Source organism: Eubalaena glacialis, chromosome 9 (genome assembly GCF_028564815.1).
Source record: "Eubalaena glacialis isolate mEubGla1 chromosome 9, mEubGla1.1.hap2.+ XY, whole genome shotgun sequence".
In the NCBI taxonomy this organism is placed as follows: domain Eukaryota; kingdom Metazoa; phylum Chordata; class Mammalia; order Artiodactyla; family Balaenidae; genus Eubalaena; species Eubalaena glacialis.
In genome coordinates, this window is record NC_083724.1 from 76,369,715 (window position 1) to 76,389,435 (window position 19,721).

At 34.9% G+C, this 19,721-nt stretch overlaps 1 protein-coding gene across 4 annotated transcripts in view; it reads left to right on the forward strand.

The window, feature by feature from the left end:
* IFT74 (intraflagellar transport 74) overlaps positions 1-19,721 on the forward strand; it is an 80,965-nt gene that overhangs the window by 32,616 nt on the left and 28,628 nt on the right. For 3 of the 4 annotated variants that reach the window (XM_061200472.1, XM_061200475.1, XM_061200473.1), the window contains 5 exons: positions 2,244-2,382; positions 3,787-3,849; positions 8,954-9,097; positions 10,430-10,470; positions 13,436-13,515. In XM_061200472.1, coding sequence (XP_061056455.1) covers positions 2,244-2,382; positions 3,787-3,849; positions 8,954-9,097; positions 10,430-10,470; positions 13,436-13,515 — 467 coding nt within the window. Of the gene's footprint in view, positions 1-2,243; positions 2,383-3,786; positions 3,850-8,953; positions 9,098-10,429; positions 10,471-13,435; positions 13,516-15,408; positions 15,551-19,721 lie in introns of those variants that run through there. The other variant, XM_061200476.1, reaches the window with a different exon arrangement.

The following is a 19,721-nucleotide window of genomic DNA, read 5'->3' on the forward strand; positions in this document are numbered from 1 at the left end:
CTTTGACTTTTTTAGTGTAACAACTAAGGTGGCTTGCTTAACCTTTGTGATTCTTAATTACTCTTAAAAAATTTAAATATTAACAAATTTACTTTGTGAGTTAAAGTATATAATCTTGAGAATGCATAATTTGAAAGATACATTGCTAAAGTGATTTAAGTGTTGATCCTAAAGGTATTTTGTATTTTGAAAGACTCAAGTTGAAAAGATTCCACCAAGTTTTGTATTCCACTGAGTTTCAACTTTGTTGTTTACTCATTTTTATGACACCATCACTGGTAGTTTTACTGCCAAGTTATAACAGGAGCAGACTGCTCAAAGCATCAAAAGACCCGACCCTTGGCCATTACGTGGGCTTCAAAAAATCAGTTACCTTCCTTGTGCTTCCTTGTGTAACTTCCCCTCTGTAAAATGGAATACTTTACAACATTAGTTCCCATCTAACTGTAGTAGATACATCAGGCAAAAACATGGTTAAGATTCATTGTTGGTAGTAAATAATCATGGAGTTCAGAGTGAGTTAGATCCAACAAACTTCTCTGGGCTTCAGTATCCTTAATCTGTGAAACAAAGAGATTGAAATAGATGATCTTTTCTGTTTGAAATTTCTATGAGCGCATATACCCGTATAAATTGTAGCAGCAGCAGACACATTTTTTTATGCTATGGTAATTGAGGCTCAAAGTGAAGACATCACTTCCTGTTCAATAATGAGACAAAAATAAATAGAAATTCCAGGTTGTCTGTTTCATTATGTTCATCTTTTATTTGGTTATTATGAGATGCTGTCTGTAGGAAAATTTCTGAGTTTAGATTATCTTATTCTGGTACTAGGGTATGAATGTGTAAAGTGTGTGGAGGATAGATATGTGGATCTATGAGGCTTAGTTAGTGATTGTGAAAACTGTTAACGATATCTACATTTGAAAGAGATTGAATAGAATAATTATATTTTGAAACTCAAAGTAGAAATTTATGATAATTGAGACTGAGAATTTATCATCAAGCAAGCTTTTTATATGTAAATCTTGAAGTATTTACATGACAACTAGCATCTTACCTCTATTTTTTTCAGAATTTTTCTCTACCCTATTTATAATTGATCTTGCATAGGTAATAAGTGGCACATCACTGGTATTTCTTGTAATTATATGATAAAGATGTTATTGTTTGTAATTAATTTCATTACTACTACTTACATGATTAGACTTGTAATGTTCCTGTTATATTTTCAAGGAAATTAGCTTATTATTTTGCAGGGCTAAAGTACAGTTGATAATTTGTGAAATATCAATACCAATTTTAATTAAAGCAGTAGATAAAAGGGAATTTAAGCAAAATATATTAATCTAAAGCTATGAATTTTTTAATCAAATTGCACTGTTGGTCTTCCTACTCCCCAGTGCAGTCAGAGCTGTGTTGCTTGAGATGATTTATGTGGTAAACTTCCATACAAGATTTCATTTGGTCAAAGAATTCTATAGCTAAAAGATACTTGAAAACCACTATTCTAAAATTTAACTCTCTTGTTTGTCTTGAGGGTATGAAAAACAAAAAGTGCAAATACTTTCTCATATGTATAAGACTTTAAGGATTTTCTGTGATAATCTTTGTGTTTTTTTGTAAGAAAGTAAAGTGGAGAATAAGGAAATACATGGATTTGGGGATTGAGAAGAGAAAGATGTAAAATAAGTCTGTGTTTTGTTTTATTATAAATTTATTTGTTTTTGGCTGCATTGGGTCTTCGTTGCTGCGCGCGGGCTTTCTCTAGTTGCGGCGAGCGGGGGCTACTCTTTGTTGCAGTGAGCGGGCTTCTCATTGCGGTGGCTTCTCTTGTTGCGGAGCATGGGCTCTAGGCATGCGGGCTTCAGTAGTTGTGGCACACGGGCTCAGTAGTTGTGGCTCGCAGGCTCTAGAGCGCAGGCTCAGTAGTTGTGGCGCACGGGCTTAGTTGCTCCGCAGCATGTGGGATCTTCCTGGACCAGGGATTGAACCCATGTACCCTGCATTGGCAGGCGGATTCTTAACCACTGCACCACCAGGGAAGTCCCAATAAGTCTGTGTTGATGGGGCCAAATTTTGTACAAGTCAAATAAAATTTTTGTGTACATTTATAAGGACTTTTAGATCACAAACTATGGTTAAATAACTTTTAAGTATCCTATTTAATTGAGACTGAGTAAAAGTTAATTGATTTTTCCCCTCAATATTGTAAGAGGAATATTGTATACTTTTGATTTCAGGAAGGAAAAACAAATTAGAAGTGTAGAAGAAGAAACTGAACAGGAAAAACAGGCAGCAGAGGGCATTATCAAAAATATGCCTCCTGAAAAACAAGTCAAGTATATAGAAATGAAAACCATGAATGAGAAATTGTTGCAGGTAATACTAATACTACTCTGTGCTGGGCATATAGCAGTCTTACTACTAAAAATGTGATCTGAAGGTGGGCAGCATTGGCATCCCCTGAGAGCTTGACTAAACCTACTGATCAGAGTCTTCATTTTAACAAAATGATTCATATGGACATTTGAATTTAGGAAGCACTGATCTAGAAAATTTCGTTTTCTTATGTTGCATTATGACCTAGCTTTTACTCTATTATTCAGTTCTATGCATCATTCATTTTTGCAGGTCATAAAGATACATGAAACACTTGTTGTTTAATGAACTTTTAATGAAAACATTAGAAGTCCTCATACACCAGAGCCATATGGATATTTACTTTCCTCTTCTTCCTGCCTAATAAACAGCAAGTCGTTTACTTGCTATGTCCTTAATTTGAACGGCTATTGTCCCCTAATTATGGTGTTTAAATAAGCAATTTGGATGCCTGCTGAGGGATTATTGAGAATCCTCTCAACATTCAGTCATGGTGGTGACTCAGATTTGCAAGGTAGTGCCCTTTGATGCCCAGATATCCCTTAACCAGTTAACAGAGAATTAGTCCCCACAAATGCCAATAATGAATGTAGTTCTAGTTTCTCAGATAATCCTTTATTGACAATTTAATACAACTTTTTATTTTAGACAGAATTTATAACATATAATGAAACATTGTTGAAAGAATATTATAAAAATGCCAAAATATAGCTAATATCACACAGGTGTGTTTGAATGGGTCGGTTGGCCCTTGAACAACTTGGGTGTTAGGCACACTGACCCCTGTGCAGTTTAAATCTGTGTATAATTTATAGTTGGCCCTCAGTATCGAAGGTTCCACATCCACGGATTCAACCATCCATGGATTGAGTAGTACTGTAGTACGTATTTCTTGAAAAAAATCCACATGTCAGTGGACGCATGCAGCTCAAACTTGTCTTATTCAGGGGTCAGCTATAAACAGTTCAAGGGTCTTATCCCTAAGAGTGAGCCATATAGATGGCTACAGTTCTTGGCCTTAAAAGAAAATAGGCAAAAGATATGGAAACATGGTTAAAAAGACAAATAAAAATTATAACTTTAAACAGTACCATCATTAATTTGAAGTCTTCTGAAATTTGATATTCTCAGAACACAGTGATGATTCACTGTGAAAACTTCTGGCTCCCTTTAAAAAGCTCGTAAGTATTTTAAAAGGTAGATCATGGCAAGGTTTTTAGTAATAATGAAATAAATGGGCAAAAATAGAAATAATGAATGTTAGTAAATTCTAGTCAGATTTTAAGATATGGGTTGAAAACATTTACAAAATTTACTTTGTCACATCTGTATTTGAAATGTTGAGAAAGAAATTATTCTTAATGTAATTTGCATATATATTTGCTTTTTTTTCCTTCTTCTTAGGAATTAGATACACTTCAGCAACAGCTAGATTCACTGAACATGAAAAAAGAGAGCTTGGAATCTGTAAGTAAAAATCAAGTAAAAGTTTTCATATTACTCAGCTACAAAAGAAAATTCAGTTAAATATATTAATGGAACTCATTCAGGTACATATTTATTTAGTAGTTTACTAATAGGAATGTAATAATTTTTTTTCCTATTCAGGACCGCAAATATCTTAGTTTAGTAAGAAAACAGATTCAGTTATTGAGTACCTACCCTGTACAAAAATCATTCTGCCTTGCTGAGGCACACAGAATCTAATGGTAATTTAAAACTACCAATGGCATTTTTCACAGAACTAGAACAAAAAATTTCACAATGTATGGAAACACAAAAGACCCCAAATAGCCAAAGCAATCTTGAGAAAGAAAAACGGAGCTGGAGGAATCAGGCTCCCTGACTTCAGACTATACTACAAAGCTACAGTAATCAAGACAGTATGGTACTGGCACAAAAACAGAAATATAGATCAATGGAACAGGATAGAAAGCCCAGAGATAAATCCACGCACATATGGTCACCTTATCTTTGATAAAGGAGGCAAGAATATACAATGGAGAAAAGACATCCTCTTCAATAAGTGGTGCTGGGAAAACTGGACAGCTACATGTAAAAGAATGAAATTAGAACACTTCCTAACACCGTACACAAAGATAAACTCAAAATGGATTAAAGACCTAAATGTAAGGCCAGACACCATCAAACTCTTAGAGGAAAACATAGGCAGACACTCTATGACATAAATCACAGCAAGATCCTTTTTGACCCACCTCCTAGAGAAATGGAAATAAAAACAAAAATAAACAAATGGGACCTAATGAAACTTAAAAGCTTTTGCACAGCAAAGGAAACCATAAACAAGACAAAAAGACAACCCTCAGAATGGGAGAAAATATTTGCAAATGAAGCAACTGACAAAGGATTAATCTCCAAACTATACAAACAGCTCATGCAGCTCAATATCAGAAAAACAAACAACCCAATCCAAAAATGGGCAGAGGACCTAAATAGACATTTCTCCAAAGAAGATATACAGATTGCCGGCAAACACATGAAAGGATGCTCAACATCACTAATCATTAGAGAAATGCAAATCAAAACTGCAATGAGGTATCACCTCACACCGGTCAGAATGACCATCATCAAAAAACCTACAAACAGTAAATGCTGGAGAGGGTGTGGAGAAAAGGGAACCCTCTTGCACTGTTGGTGGGAATGTAAATTGATACAGCCACTATGGAGAACAGTATGGAGGTTCCTTAAAAAACTAAAAATAAAACTGCCATAGGACCCAGCAATCCCACTACTGGGCATACACCCTGAGAAAACCATAATTCAAAAAGAGACATGTACCACAATGTTCATTGTAGCACTATTTACAATAGCCAGGTCATGGAAGCAACCTAAGTGTCCATGGACAGATGAATGGATAAAGAAGATGGGGCACATATATACAATGGAATATTACTCAGCCATAAAAAGAAACGAAATTGAGTTATTTGTAGTGAGGTAGAAGGACCTAGAGTCTGTCATACAGAGTGAAGTCAGAAAGAGAAAAACAAATACCGTATGCTAACACATATATATGGAATCTAAAAAAAAAAATGGTTCTGATGCACCTAGGGGCAGGACAGGAATAAAGACGCAGACTAGAGAATGGACTTGAGGACACAAGGAGGGGGAAGGGTAAGTTGGGATGAAGTGAGAGAGTAGCACTGGCATATATACACTAGCCAATGTAAAACAGGTAGCTAGTGGAAAGCAGCCACATAGCACAGGGAGATCAGCTCGGTGCTTTGTGACCACCTAGACGGGTGGGATAGGGAGAGTGGGAAGGAGACGCAAGAGGGAGGGGATATGGGGATATATATATACATATAACTGATTCACTTTGCTATATAGCAGAAACTAACACAACATTGTAAAGCAATTATACTCCAATAAAGATGTTAAAAAAAAAAAACATACGAACAAGAGACTAAAAACAAATGAAGAGGGAGAAGTCAGTTCATTACTTTAAAGATGTAAAAGCTTGCGTTTGTTTTATTATTTGTTTATTTAAAGCGTTTTTAAATTCACAAAACATGTTTTTTATTAAAAAATTGAATATGATGAAAGTAAAAATGCCTATTTCTTTTCCCTCTTTACAGACAGAACTGCTCTCACATTTACTGAGTGATTACTATGTGCTTTTTTTGAGCTCTTTACATATGTCACCAGCATTGTCATTTTATCTTCACAGCAATCCTATAATCCTACCTTCATTTTACTGTTGAGAAAAACCTTAAGTGGGTTGTACACTGGATATGCTGTCTGCAGCTTTTTTTTTTTAACCTAACATTCTCTCTTGAATGTCTATTCATGTCAGCTCTTAAGATATCTTTCTCATTATTTGAAATTACTGCATTATATTACATTGTATGACTATATATAGCACAGCCTTATAGATGACTAGGTTGTTTATATTGATAGTTTTTTGAGATTATAAAACAATGCTGTAGTGAAAACACACATTTTATGCAAAGTTACTACGAGTGTATCTTAAGATAAATTTCTTGCATTGGGTCAGAAGGTACAAACTTCTAAAACGTTGTAACATTGACAAATTGCCTTCCAAAAAAGTTCCATTTTCTACTCCTAATCTCAATGTATGAGAGTGCGTATTTCCCCCTGTACTCATTAACAGCTGCATTATCCATGCACCTTTTCCATTTTTACTTGTTTAATAGTTTAAAATTAGTATCTTGTTTTAATTTTCATTTATTTATACAAGAAGTTGAGTATCTCTTTATATATTTGTTGGCCAATGTATTCTTTTTCTGCAAACTACCTTCCCACTGTCTGTACATCAAATCTTGCCTGCCTTTCTTGATTTCTTATGTATTCAGGTAGCTATAACGATGAGAGGATTAGTAACAATTGTAAATTGACATGATTGCTTTCACCTAGCTTGCAAAAGAAATAAACCATGAGTATTTTGTAATCATTCTTTTGGAAATTTGCTATTGAAAAAACTAGTTTGCTTAAAAATATTAAGACGATTTTCTATATCCAGTTGTCTACATGTGGGTACACAGATTTTTTATTTTCTTTGATCTCTGTGGTAATAAAAATATGCTTCAAGGAATAAGGACTGCATTTATATAGTATTAATACAGCCAGCTTTCAGAATTCCTCACTATCTTTTTAGGGTGTGTAGGAGAGAGTTAGGTCTTATTTCATTGGCAGATTTAGTTTCCACAGGAAGAGGTGTAGGGTATAACCTTGGAGTTAGTGTTTCTATTGATGCCACTCTACTTTGGCATTAGTACATGTATGCCTAAAATTACATGAATTTAAAGAAATTTACAGTATTCTCAAATGAAGAAAATGTAGATCCTAATTCTGTTTAACTTTAGCTGGATTCCTTTGTGGGTCTTTTTGGTGCGGGGGGAGATTTGTTCTTCAAGATAACATCATGTCAAGTATCAATCAAGTAGTGTTTATTGCATATCTGCTGTATGCTCCCTACTGTGCTAAGTATTGCTGATTCAGTTCATAGGAGTGTGAAAAAAATCAGGTGAAAGGTCAACATGAGCTTGAGTCTTCAGGGGTGGTTTTATCAAGATGCAATAATGAACATGTCTATAGGTGGTTAAGCAAAAGGGAAGGGGAAGGTACTATGAAAAGGGATACATCAAAATGTCTGCATTTTTTCTATCGGTATTTTATTATCATGCCTTTTCACCTGAAGCTAATACATTACTTAAGCTGTGTATATAACCCTTTGCCTGTGGACTTTCAAACATTTCCTCTTGTTCACTTTTTCCTTTTTTTAAGATTCCTTCTCTTTTGCTTTCAAAAAGGAGGAGGTCTCCCCTCTTAAAAATCTTGTTCATACTGTAGGCCTGGTTTCAGATATCATTAACTTTTTTTTTTTCATAATTAACTTTTATTTTTGTTAACTTAGAAAAATTATTTAGATATCAGATCATCAGTTTTCTCATCTGTAAAACAGAGATGATAGTACTATCTTACAGAGTTGCTTTGAGTGTTAGAGATAGTATATAAAAAATATGAAGTACAGTGCCTGGCACAGCATACGTGCTCAATAAATAACAGCTTCAAATGTCATTTTCATCATCATAATCACCACTACCACCAACATCCCTCGCTCTTTTGGTTATCATTTAAAATGATCACATCCCTTATTTTCTCTTTGTGAACAGTAGAACAGTGGTGAATACATGATAATTTTACTACTCATGTCTATTAGTTTCCTAGTGCTGCTGTAATAAAGTATCACAAACTGGGTGACATAAAACAACAGAAGTTTTCTTGTAGTTCTGGAGGCTAAAAGTCTAAAATCAAAGCGTCAGCAGAGACTTGCTTCTTCTGGGACACTAGATAGAATCCTTCCTTGCCTCTTCCTAGCTTCTGGTGCTGGCTGTCAATCCTTGGCATTTGTTCCTTGACTTGTAGCTACAACACTCCATTCTTTGCCTATATCATCAAATGGCATTCTCCTCGGGTGTCTCTGTTTTTATCTCTTCTCTTCTAATAAAGAGCAGTTAATACTGGATTAAGGTCCACTTTAATGACCTCAAGATAATCTTAACTTGATTAAATCTGCACAGACTCCATTTCAAATTAGGTCATGTTCACAGGTGCTGGAGATTAGGACTTCAGCATACATTTTGGGGGGATATAATTCAACCCATAACATTGTAGGAAAGCATATATATGATCTATTCAGGGGAAAATATCTTCCCTCTAGAGATCAGTTCCTTGGACTTTGGATTGGGTTTTGTGGTTAAAGTTATACATACATCATTACATTTTCTTTATTATCTTCCCATTGGTAGAGATGTCTTTATCTTTGTTTAGGTCTTATATTTAGAAAATAAAATAAACTAAAGCTACCACCTTCTTGTGAATCTTAGACTGAAAATTGCTTATGAAAGTATATAGGGATTTATTTTTATTCTTCCATGTTTAGAAACGTGCTTTGTAGCATTATTGAGTACTCTAGGTTCTTGATATCTCTATTTAAAGATGCTGGTAGTTTAAATTTGTCCTTAGTCTTATAAACTGAAAACTATTTGAATAGTTTTTGATAAAATACTAAAATTTTAATTCTCTTCAGGAAATAGCACACTCCCAGGTAAAACAGGAGGCTGTATTGTTGCATGAAAAACTTTATGAGTTGGAGTCCCATCGAGATCAAATGATCGCAGAAGACAAAAGCATGGGATCCCCAATGGAAGAGAGAGAGAGATTACTTAAGCAGGTAGGAAAAACAAACATACTTATTTTAATATGTCAGGATTTGGTAAATGTATCAGTCTGTTTTATTTAAGGCATATGAATTGAACAGAAAGCTAGTAAGCTTATTTTCTTGAAAAACAGTGAAAAGTGAACTCCATCTAAATTAATATGAACTGCTTGACCAAGAAGATCTAGGTAAAAGTCATTTCTCAAGTAAACTGTTTTTTTTTTTTTTTTTACTTAAATCCTAGTTTTATATGGTCTTCGTGCATATTTTGGTCATTTTTTCATGTTTTGGATCCTTATAAGAAAAACTTGAAACTCTTCTTATTGGTCAGTAAATAATTAATCTTATTGAAGATGTATTCCATTATTTGTTTTGGGCCTCATATTTAGAAAATGAAGTGCCCCAAGGCTGACGACTTTGTGTGGTTATTTCTATCAGTGCCACCATGAAGTGAATGGAATTAAAATGTCCTGTGAAATCACAGTATGTCACCATGTTATGTCACATGTGTTCAGTAGCTTTCTTACTATCCCAAGGCTGGCTTTAATTTAGCCTATTGTTTATCCTGAGACACCCTAAATATACAGCCCTTAGGAGCCTATATATTTGGGAGCACCTCTAGTCAGGAACCTACAAATGGGACTCCTTTGTGGTCTTAGATTGAATCCGGTGGGTTTGCAGGAACCTTAGGGATCAACTCAGGAGCTATTTAAGTGTTGGAATCATTCTAGAAAGGTATCAAAATCTAGAATCTCTGAAGTTCCTTGGAAAGAGATCATTGAAGGCAGGGGATGAAGAGTGATCTTGGGATAGAATTTCTAGATAGAATACAGAATGACTAGTTAAATTTGAATTTCAGATAAGCAGTGAATAATCTTTTAGAATAAATATATACGTAAGGATAATAAGTGTATTCCAAATACATACCACAAAAGTTATTCATTGTTTTTCTGAAATTCAAATGTAACGGGGATTACTAAATCTGGCAGCCCTACCGCATGCGTGGGTTGGGGGTGGGGAGCAGGGGGAGCGGGGGTGGGGAGACAGGCTCAAAAATCCTAGATATTTATGTAAATTGATCCAGGCCTGAAGTTGTGTTAATTTCTTCGCGCCATGTGGATAGGTATGGATATTTATCAGTCACCACTCTTCCTTTGAGGAGGAAAGAAAAATCTGTGAATAGTTCCCTAATGATGTTTCTTTTAACTTCAAAGGTTGAATTTCAAGAAATAAGTTCAAAGCGACTAGATTTGATATTTTAGTACACACCCTAGAAGGAAAATCTCTTTAAGATAGCCTAACAATGAGTAATTCTTTAAATTCTGTTTTCTCTTTATGCCTTTATAGGTTAAAGAAGATAATCAGGAAATAGCCAGCATGGAGCGACAGTAAGTACTTCTTCTACACTAGGACATTTTACATTCATTTCTCATCTTTTAAATTGCATTCTAAATGTGTAAGAGGTGCATATTGTTACAGTCATTTTTTCTGTGATTCACATTGACAATATTGATGCAGCTTTCAGTTTGATTTATAGCTTTAAATAATTCTTTGAATGTTTAGTTAAGAGCCATTACATAGTATAATTGCTTTATTGTGATATAATACATATAATACATACCATACAATTCACATATTTAAAGTGTACAATTCAGAGTTTTTTACTATATTCACAGAGTTGTGCAACCACCACCTCAATTTCAGAACAGTTTAGTCACCCCAGTAGAAACCCATATCCCTTAACCATCACACCTCTCATCCCCCATTCGCAGCCCTAAGCAACCACTGTACCTTATGTCTCTGTAGATTGGCCTGTTCTGGACATTTTATATAAATGAAAGAATACAATATATGGTCCTATGTGGCTGGATTCTTACACTTAGCATAATGTTTTCAGGGTTCATCTGTGTTGTAGCATGTATCAGTATTTCATTTCTTTTTATTGCCAAATAATATCCCATTGTGTGGCTATACCATATTAATTTATCCGTTCATTAATTGATGGACATTTGGATTGTTTTTATTTTTTGGCTGTGATGGATCATGCTGGTATGAACAATCGTGTACATGTTTTTGTGTGGACATATATTTTCGCTTCTCTTGGGTATTTACCTAGGAGTGGAATTTACCTAGGAGTGCTGGTTCATACGGTAACTCTATATTTAACTTTTTGAGGAGGTGCCAGACTATTTTCCAATGCAGCTGCACCATTTTACATTTTCACCAGCAGTGTATAAGTGTTCCAGTTTCTCCATGACCTCATCAACACTTGTTATTATCTGTCATTTTTGATTACTGTGTAGCCGTCATAGTAGGTGTGAAGTGGTATCATTGATTTGCATTTTCCTGATGATTAATGAATGATGTTGAACTTTTTTTCCTGTACTTATTGGTCATATATATATATTCTTTGGAGAAATGTCTATTCACATTCTTTGCCCATTTTTTTTTGTTTTATTTAGTTAGTTATTTATTTTTTATAGATCATTATTGGAGTATAATTGCTTCACAATACTGTGTTAGTTTCTGTTGTACAAAAAAGTGAATCAGCCATATGCATACATGTATCCCCACATCCCCTCCCTCTTGAGCCTCCCTCCCACCCTCCTTATCCCACCCCTCTAGGTCATCACAAAGCACCAAGCTCATCTCCCTGTGCTTTTGCCCATTTTTAAATTGGGTTATTTATTGTTTTATTATTGAGTTGTAAGAGCTCTTTATATATTCTAAATAAAGTCTCTTATCAGATAAATGATTTGCAAAATTTTTCTTCCATTACTTGGGTTTTCTTTTCACTTTCTTTATGGTGTCCTTTGAAGCACAGAAGTTTTAACTTTTTTTTTTAAGACTTTATTTTTTTAATAAATTTATTTATTTTATTTATTTATTTTTGGCTGCATTGAGTCTTCATTGCTGCGCACGGGCTTTCTCTAGTTGCAGCGAGCGGGGGCTACTCTTTGTTGTGGTGCACGGGCTCCTCATTGCAGTGGCTTCTCTTGTTGCGGAGCACGGGCTCTAGGTGTGCAGGCTTCAGTAGTTGTGGTGCACAGGCTTATTTGTTCTGCGGCATGTGGGATCTTCCCAGACCAGGGGTCGAACCTGTATCCTCTGCATTGGCAGGCGGATTCTTAACCACTGTGCCACCAGGGAAGTCCCAGTAGTTTTAAATTTTGATTATATCTGGTTTATTTATTTTTTTCTTTTGTCGTTTGTGTTTTTGGTGTCATATGTAAGAAACCAATGCCTAGTTCAATTTCATGAAGATTTATGCTTATGTTTTTTTATTTAAGTGTTTTATAGTTTAGTTCTTATGTTTAGATCTATGACCCACTTTTAGTTAACTTTTGTGTATGGTATGAGGTAGGAGTCCAGTTTTATTCTTTTGCTTGTGCATATCCAGTTGTCCCAGCACCATTTGTTGAAATATTCTTTCAACAAATATTATTTAATGTTCTTTCTCTGTTTAATTGTTTTGGCACCTTTGTCAAAAATCAATTGTAGGGGCTTCCCTGGCGGCGCAGTGGTTGAGAATCTGCCTGCCAATGCAGGGGACACGTGTTCGAGCCCTGGTCTGGGAAGATCCCACATACTGCGTAGCGGCTGGGCCCGTGAGCCACAATTACTGAGCCTGCGCGTCTGGAGCCTGTGCTCCGCAACAAGAGAGGCCGCGATAGTGAGAGGCCCGCGCACTGCGATGAAGAGTGGCCCCCACTTGCCACAACTAGAGAAAGCCCTCGCACAGAAACGAAGACCCAACGCAGCCATAAATAAATAAATAAAAATTTAAAAAAAAAATCAATTGTATATAGATACAGGGTCTTATTCCTAGGCTCACAATTCTATTCCATTGTCTGTCCTTAAAAGGATATGTCTGTCCTTATTCCAGTATCATACTGTCTTGATTACTATAGCTTTGTAGTAAGTACAACTGCTTTTGTTAAAATTTTAACCCATATAATCTTCTCTCAATGGTAAATTTTCTCTTATTTTCTAACTTTTCAGACAAACTTGCTAACTTAGTTTAGTTTATATAAACCTACAAAAAGAAGGTTGCTAAAGATTTTTTATTTTCTTAATATCACAAGTAAAGCTCAAAAGAAGGCTGGAGAAGGGTCTACTGTTGAAGTCAGGCAAGCCAACATTATCAGAACACACTTGTACTCTAAATACGAATCATGAAAAAAGATTTTTCTCTCAAAATTTATAGTATTGTCCTCAGAATAAAGCATACTATTTATTGATATTGTTTCTGCAGATTCAAAAAGATTTAAGATTTCGTAACATCATCACTAAATGTTTTTACTGAATATCTAAATTGTCTGCCATAAATTCATTAAATAATATTTTCAACAGGTTAACAGATATAAAAGAAAAAATAAATCAGCTTAATGAAGAAATTAGACAACTTGACATGGATTTAGAAGAACACCAAGGTAATTTTTAAAATATTTTTATGATGTATAATATAGATACATAGCAGTATTTATACAGTATTAACTTGGGCCTCAGGGACTGTTTACCTGGGGTTTATTATTTAATTCTTTGTGATATCACTAAGTTTAACTATTAAAATACTAAACTATTAAAATATTTAGTAGTAGTAACTAAATATTATAGTTAGTATTGAATCATTTAAGTAATATTTTAAATATTATAGTTAGTATTGAATTTTAATAGTAACTAAATATTTTAATAGTAACTAAATATTATAGTTAGTATTGAATTGTTTAAGCCAACTAAAAACTTATATAACTTAAAATGGTTATATAATGGCAAGAGTTTATTTTGTTTTGCAAAGAAATTTCTTTGTTAATTGGGATATAGTTGTTTTACAATGTTGTGTTAGTTTCTACTGTACAGCGAAGTGAAGTAGAGTTCCCTGGGCTATACAGCAAGAAATTTTTTTTTTAATCAAGTAAAATGGTTTAAAGTTGCTCACAGATTTCTAAGTTATACTTCTTCAGTATTGTCAGCTATTAACTGGGGTAAGTGGTAGAGTTACAGGGGAGTGAGGATCAAGTCACAAATATCACAAAAAATGCAGGAAGAATTATTCGCTAGGGGACCCACTAATGTGGTGGCAAGTACTGATTATTCCAATCCTCTCTCAGCTTTCCCCAGCAGTGGGATTTGAAGAGCCAAGGCAGGGACCAGAGCACTTGGGGTGGAAATGCTGAGGTGGGGATTTGGGAGCTACAGTGTATGTGTGGTTGAGGGAAGAGTTTGGGCATCACAGGTTCCTAACCAACTTGTCTCTAACAAGGGAGGAAAAGCTGGATTACTATGGCACTTTAATCACAGATTAACTGCAAACCAGTTAATATGCTATTGGATTATCAAGAAATGACTATATATTCTTATGAGTTAGATATTCTATTGTAAATAATATGCCTATTATGGCTAAAGAAACATTCATAGCAGGGGAAAAGGGTGTTCTTTTCCTAAATTAATTTTTTATTTCAATTTTAATGCAGTGTATTAGTTTTATTTATACATTTTATTGATTTATGAATAATAGCATTAGCTACTATTAATTGATTACTTACCTGGACTGGTTACTTTGTGATCTTTGCAGGAACACTTTGAAGGCTTCTGACCCCTTTTATGCTTGTTGAAACTCAGAGAAGTTAACTCAAATTCTCACAGCTAGTAAGGGGTAAAGTCTAGATATAAACCAAGTTCTCTTTGACCCCAAAGTGTTAGTTCTATTGCCCAAACCTAATCTTGGCTTTCTGATATGAAGTGCAGTATTTGTGAAATAAAAATATTCTTGTGAAATGCTTACAGTCTTATTTACATGTGGCTACATGTAAACAAGACATCTAAAATCAGACAAACTTTAAGTCCTGGTTATTAAGTAAGTAAACTTATCTGAGCTTTCATTTTCTCATCTGCAAAATGAATATAGTGGTCCTACCTCACTAAGATGTACGAATAGTAAATGGTACACATGGCAAGGTTCACAATAAATTGTTACTAAGGTCATGTTGTTTTCTTTATTAAATTATTTTATTGCTTTTAATTTATGTAGATCTAGTATATAGATTTTCTTTGTTAATAAATTATTCTGAGAAATCTGATAATGTTCTTGATTTCAGATGCTTTATGGGATACAGTTTAAATAATATTCCTCCTAAATTTAAATTTCTAGCAGAATTCTATTTATTTTTCCTGTAAAATAACTCATTTGGGGGTAACAATTTATTATTAATTGCTAGTTCTACGATAAATAGAATGCTTTGAATTGTAGCTTCCCTTTTCCTTTTTGTTTTCGTAAATTCTTTGTCCTTTTTTTTTTTTTTTCTTTTTTTCTGGCCGCACCACAGCTTGCGGGCTCTCCGTTCCCCAACCAGGGATCGAATCAGTTCCTCCTGCAGTGGAAGTGAGGAGCCCTAACCACTGGACCACCAGGGAATTCCCTGTCCTTTTTGATTAATGTAGAAAGACACAATCTATAATGTAATGTAATAGTAGCAAAAAAGCATATATATATGTACATATAAAAATATATGTGATATATAAATATTATGTACTGTATGTTCACATATATATCAATGCATTAGTTTTTTGTTCTTCTACTACACTTTGATCATCCTGGATTATTGGTTCAACAGCACAGGGGTTTTTATTAGAAGGTCACTTGTTAGTTCAGGACCTCATTATTTCTTTCCTGAACTATTTCAGTAGTCTACTAACTGGTCCCCCGACCTCCAATCTTGCTCCCTCTCAGATTCATCCACCACAGTGTTGCCAGAGTGACTTATGTGAAATGTGATTCTGTATCATTCTCAACTTAACAGTGGTTCCCCATGACTTACAAGATGAAGTTTAAGAACCTCTGTATGGCATTCTAGTCCCTCCATAATCTGGCCTGTACATTGTCAGCCTCCTCTCCTACCCCTCAGCATCTCTATCCTTACATTCTAAGAATAATAATAATAATAATCTACCAGTGGTACCTCACACCTCACCCTCTTTATCATACATCAAAGGATTGTTTCATGCTCAATCCTTTGCTCCTATTATTTGTTCCCTTTTCTTGAATGTTCTTTTCCCTGTTACTTACTTTACTAACTTCTCATTTTTTAAGATCTAGCTCAGGTATCCTTTCATATCCAACATAGTAACCCTAACTTCTCTCCCTGACCTATTTCTGGGCTGGGCTACGTGAGTGATCCCCTCCGTTATCAGAACACATGGCGTAAATGTATTGACCACATTACTTTACCACTTTCTACTTAGGTGTTTGTCTTTTCCCTTAGGCTATACATCCTCCAAGGCAGGGACTGTGTCTTGTTCACTTTGGTAACCTCTTTCATCAACACTGCCTGGGAAAATAAACATTCAATAAGTCTTTGTGGAATGAATTAAACAGTCCTGTATTTTATTTATATATTTTTTTAATAATTATTATTTTTTTTGGCTGCACCGTGCAGCTTGTGGGATTTTAGTTCCCCAGCCAGGGACTGAAACCAGGCCCTCAGCAGTGAGAGCATGGAGTCCTAACAGCTGGACAGCCAGGGAATTCCCAGTCCTGTATTTTAGAAGGGAAAGATTTGTAGAATGAATTAAAGGTGAGAGTTGGGCTCTAGTCACTTCTTTGGGCCCTCTAGTTCTTAAGATATACAAATGCACTCTTATCTACAGAGAGAGCTTGATTAGTTAGCAACAGTTTTATTACTTTTTAGAGGATTCCTACCTTCGATTTATGATTTCCAGTAAAGAGGTGGATTCTTATCTACATCTGCATTCTCAGCAGTCCCTTGACTCAAGATTGTGGAAGATCTGCTCCTTAAGATGTGGAGGATTATCAAGTTATTTTGACTTTCTGGTCCATACTTATCTCTGCCCCCAGCTTTATTCCTTCTGGCCCATTTTATTAATGTCTTAGATGTTACCTGGTTTCTTCCATTTATGGCACCTGTGTGTAATCCAGCTAGGCCACCTTTTGCCTTGTAGGGGTTCTGGTTAACATAACATTTAAACCATAAATGTGTTTGTACATGTCTGACTTTGTTAGTACTTGCTCCAACCCTTCAGTTTTCAAATAAACTTTTAAAAGGTTTGCATAATTCATTCTAAATTTAAAGGCATCCTTTGATACTGGTTTAGGTACAGTTATGTTCTCTGCTAGATATTAATGGTGGTCCTGTAGTCCAACAGCTTCTTCAAGTTCATCATATTTTTGCACTTTTTAAGTCCTTAAAGTTATAATTTGCTAAAAGTTACATTGTCTCAAAGTTAACTAAATAAAATCAATTAACAGTTATTTGGCTATTCTACAAAAATCTTCATTATTCCTAGATTATCAGTTTCTGTGACAGTCTGGATAATGCAGAAAAAATCCTCATAATACACTTACACTTTTGACCGATTCTAGATGGGCTTCTTTGCTCTCAAATCTTTATTTAGTCTTTGTAAGTAATTTTTAAAGGTGAAATAATCTCATAACAGAGAATTTTCATTATAATAAGATGTCTTTACTTTTTTAAACTGCTGGGGGATTTAATCCTATTATGTTAAGTATTTGTTAGACTTCACCCCTACAGTAGTTTTACTTTATTGCTGGATCAGGTAATTTTGTTATATGGGTTCTAAAAATATTTAGGTTTAAATATGTGTACTATCCTATATTTTAGCAGGAAAGGAATTGTTACTATTTTTGCTAACTAGAAGCAGTGAGAAATAGCTCTATTGAAAGTTGTTATATGGTCAGAATTCGGCTACAATCTGCATCATTATTAAAGCAGAGCACTATTGGCAGATGCCATGCTACTTTTCAGAAAAGCCTGATTTCTCCTGGAATCCATCCTGATTTCTCCTTTCTCAGCTGAAGTGCCAACCATTAAATATTTACTTAATTGTTGCTTTTTAAAATGCTCCTTCTGTATGAGAAAGGGAAAGTAATGGAAAAGGCGTTGTAGCTCTAGGTGAAGGCAACAAGATAATAGTAGCCTATATTCTCATTCAACATAAGATATTATTTTTATTATTTTTTTACCTAAAGATTTACTTCTAACATATAGTTGAGTAATTAGTTTTTGATAAGGTAATTGTTGACTAAGAAAATTTATTCTCACCACAAATTAATTTTTGTATATTTCATATTGGAGGTCCCTCAAAGTAAATGGTGTTTATTGGTCCACTTAACTCAGGCCTCTACTGTACTCTTCACTATATTCCGTTAAATTCTAAAAAGAGCAGTGTTACTATTTTAAGACATGACAAAACCTTTCATGGTGTAGGAACACAAAATAAGTGATTGTCTATGCAGAACTCCTGAGCCTTTTGAAATTTGGTTAATTCTCAGCTTTACCCAGTGCAGCTTAGGTTTAGACTTTCTCAGGTCTGCTAAATTAGTTACCATTTGTCCATCTGCTTTCAGCTTCCAAAATTTTGTTACTATTGTTTCCTCTCCTATTTTCCTCATTGCTGGGAGTTTGACCTTTAAAAATTCTTTTTACTATAATTTTAGTGGAGTTTGGGGGGTAGGGCAGGTTAGGGTTAGATGTGCATGTTCAACCTACCATCTTTGTCAAAAAATTACCAGTTATAAACTTACCCAGAATTTCTTTTTTTTTTTAACATCTTTATTAGAGTATAATTGCTTTACAATGGTGTGTCAGTTTCTGCTTTATAACAAAGTGAATCAGTTATACATATACATATATCCCCATATCTCTTCCCTCTTGCGTCTCCCTCCCTCCCACCCTCCCTATCCCACCCCTCTAGGTGGTCACAAAACACCGAGCTGATCTCCCTGTGCTATGCGGCTGCTTCTCACTAGCTATCTATTTTACATTTGGTAGTGTATATATGTCCATGCCACTCTCTCACTTCGTCCCAGCTTACCCTTCCCCCTCCCCATATCCTCAAGTCCATTCTCTAGTAGGTCTGCATCTTTATTCCCGTCTTGCCCCTAGGTTATTCTGACCATTTTCTTTTTTTTTTTTAGATTCCACATATATGTGTTATTAGCATACGGTATTTGTTTTTCTCTTTCTGACTTACTTCACTCTGTATGACAGTCTCTAGGTCCATCCACCTCACTACAAATCAGTTTTGTTTCTTTTTATGGCTGAGTAATATTCCATTGTATATATGTGCCACATCTTCTTTATCCATTCATCTGTCGACGGACACTTAGGTTGCTTCCATGTCCTGGCTATTGTAAATAGAGCTGCAATGAACATTTTGGTACATGACTCTTTTTGAATTATGGTTTTCTCAGGGTATATGCCCAGTAGTGGGATTGCTGGGTCATATGGTAGTTCTATTTTTAGTTTTTTAAGGAACCTCCATACTGTTCTCCATAGTGGCTGTATCAATTTACATTCCCACCAACAGTGCAAGAGTGTTCCCTTTTCTCCACACCCTCTCCAGCATTTATTGTTTCTAGATTTTTTGATGATGGCCATTCTGAACGGTGTGAGGTGCTGCCATATTGTAGTTTTGATTTGCATTATTGTAATGATTAGTGATGTTGAGCAATCTTTCATGTGTTTGTTGGCAATCTGTATATCTTCTTTGGAGAAATGTCTATTTAGGTTTTCTGCCCATTTTTGGATTGGGTTGTTTGTTGTTTTGATATTGAGCTACATGAGTTGCTTGTAAATTTTGGAGATTAATCCTTTGTCAG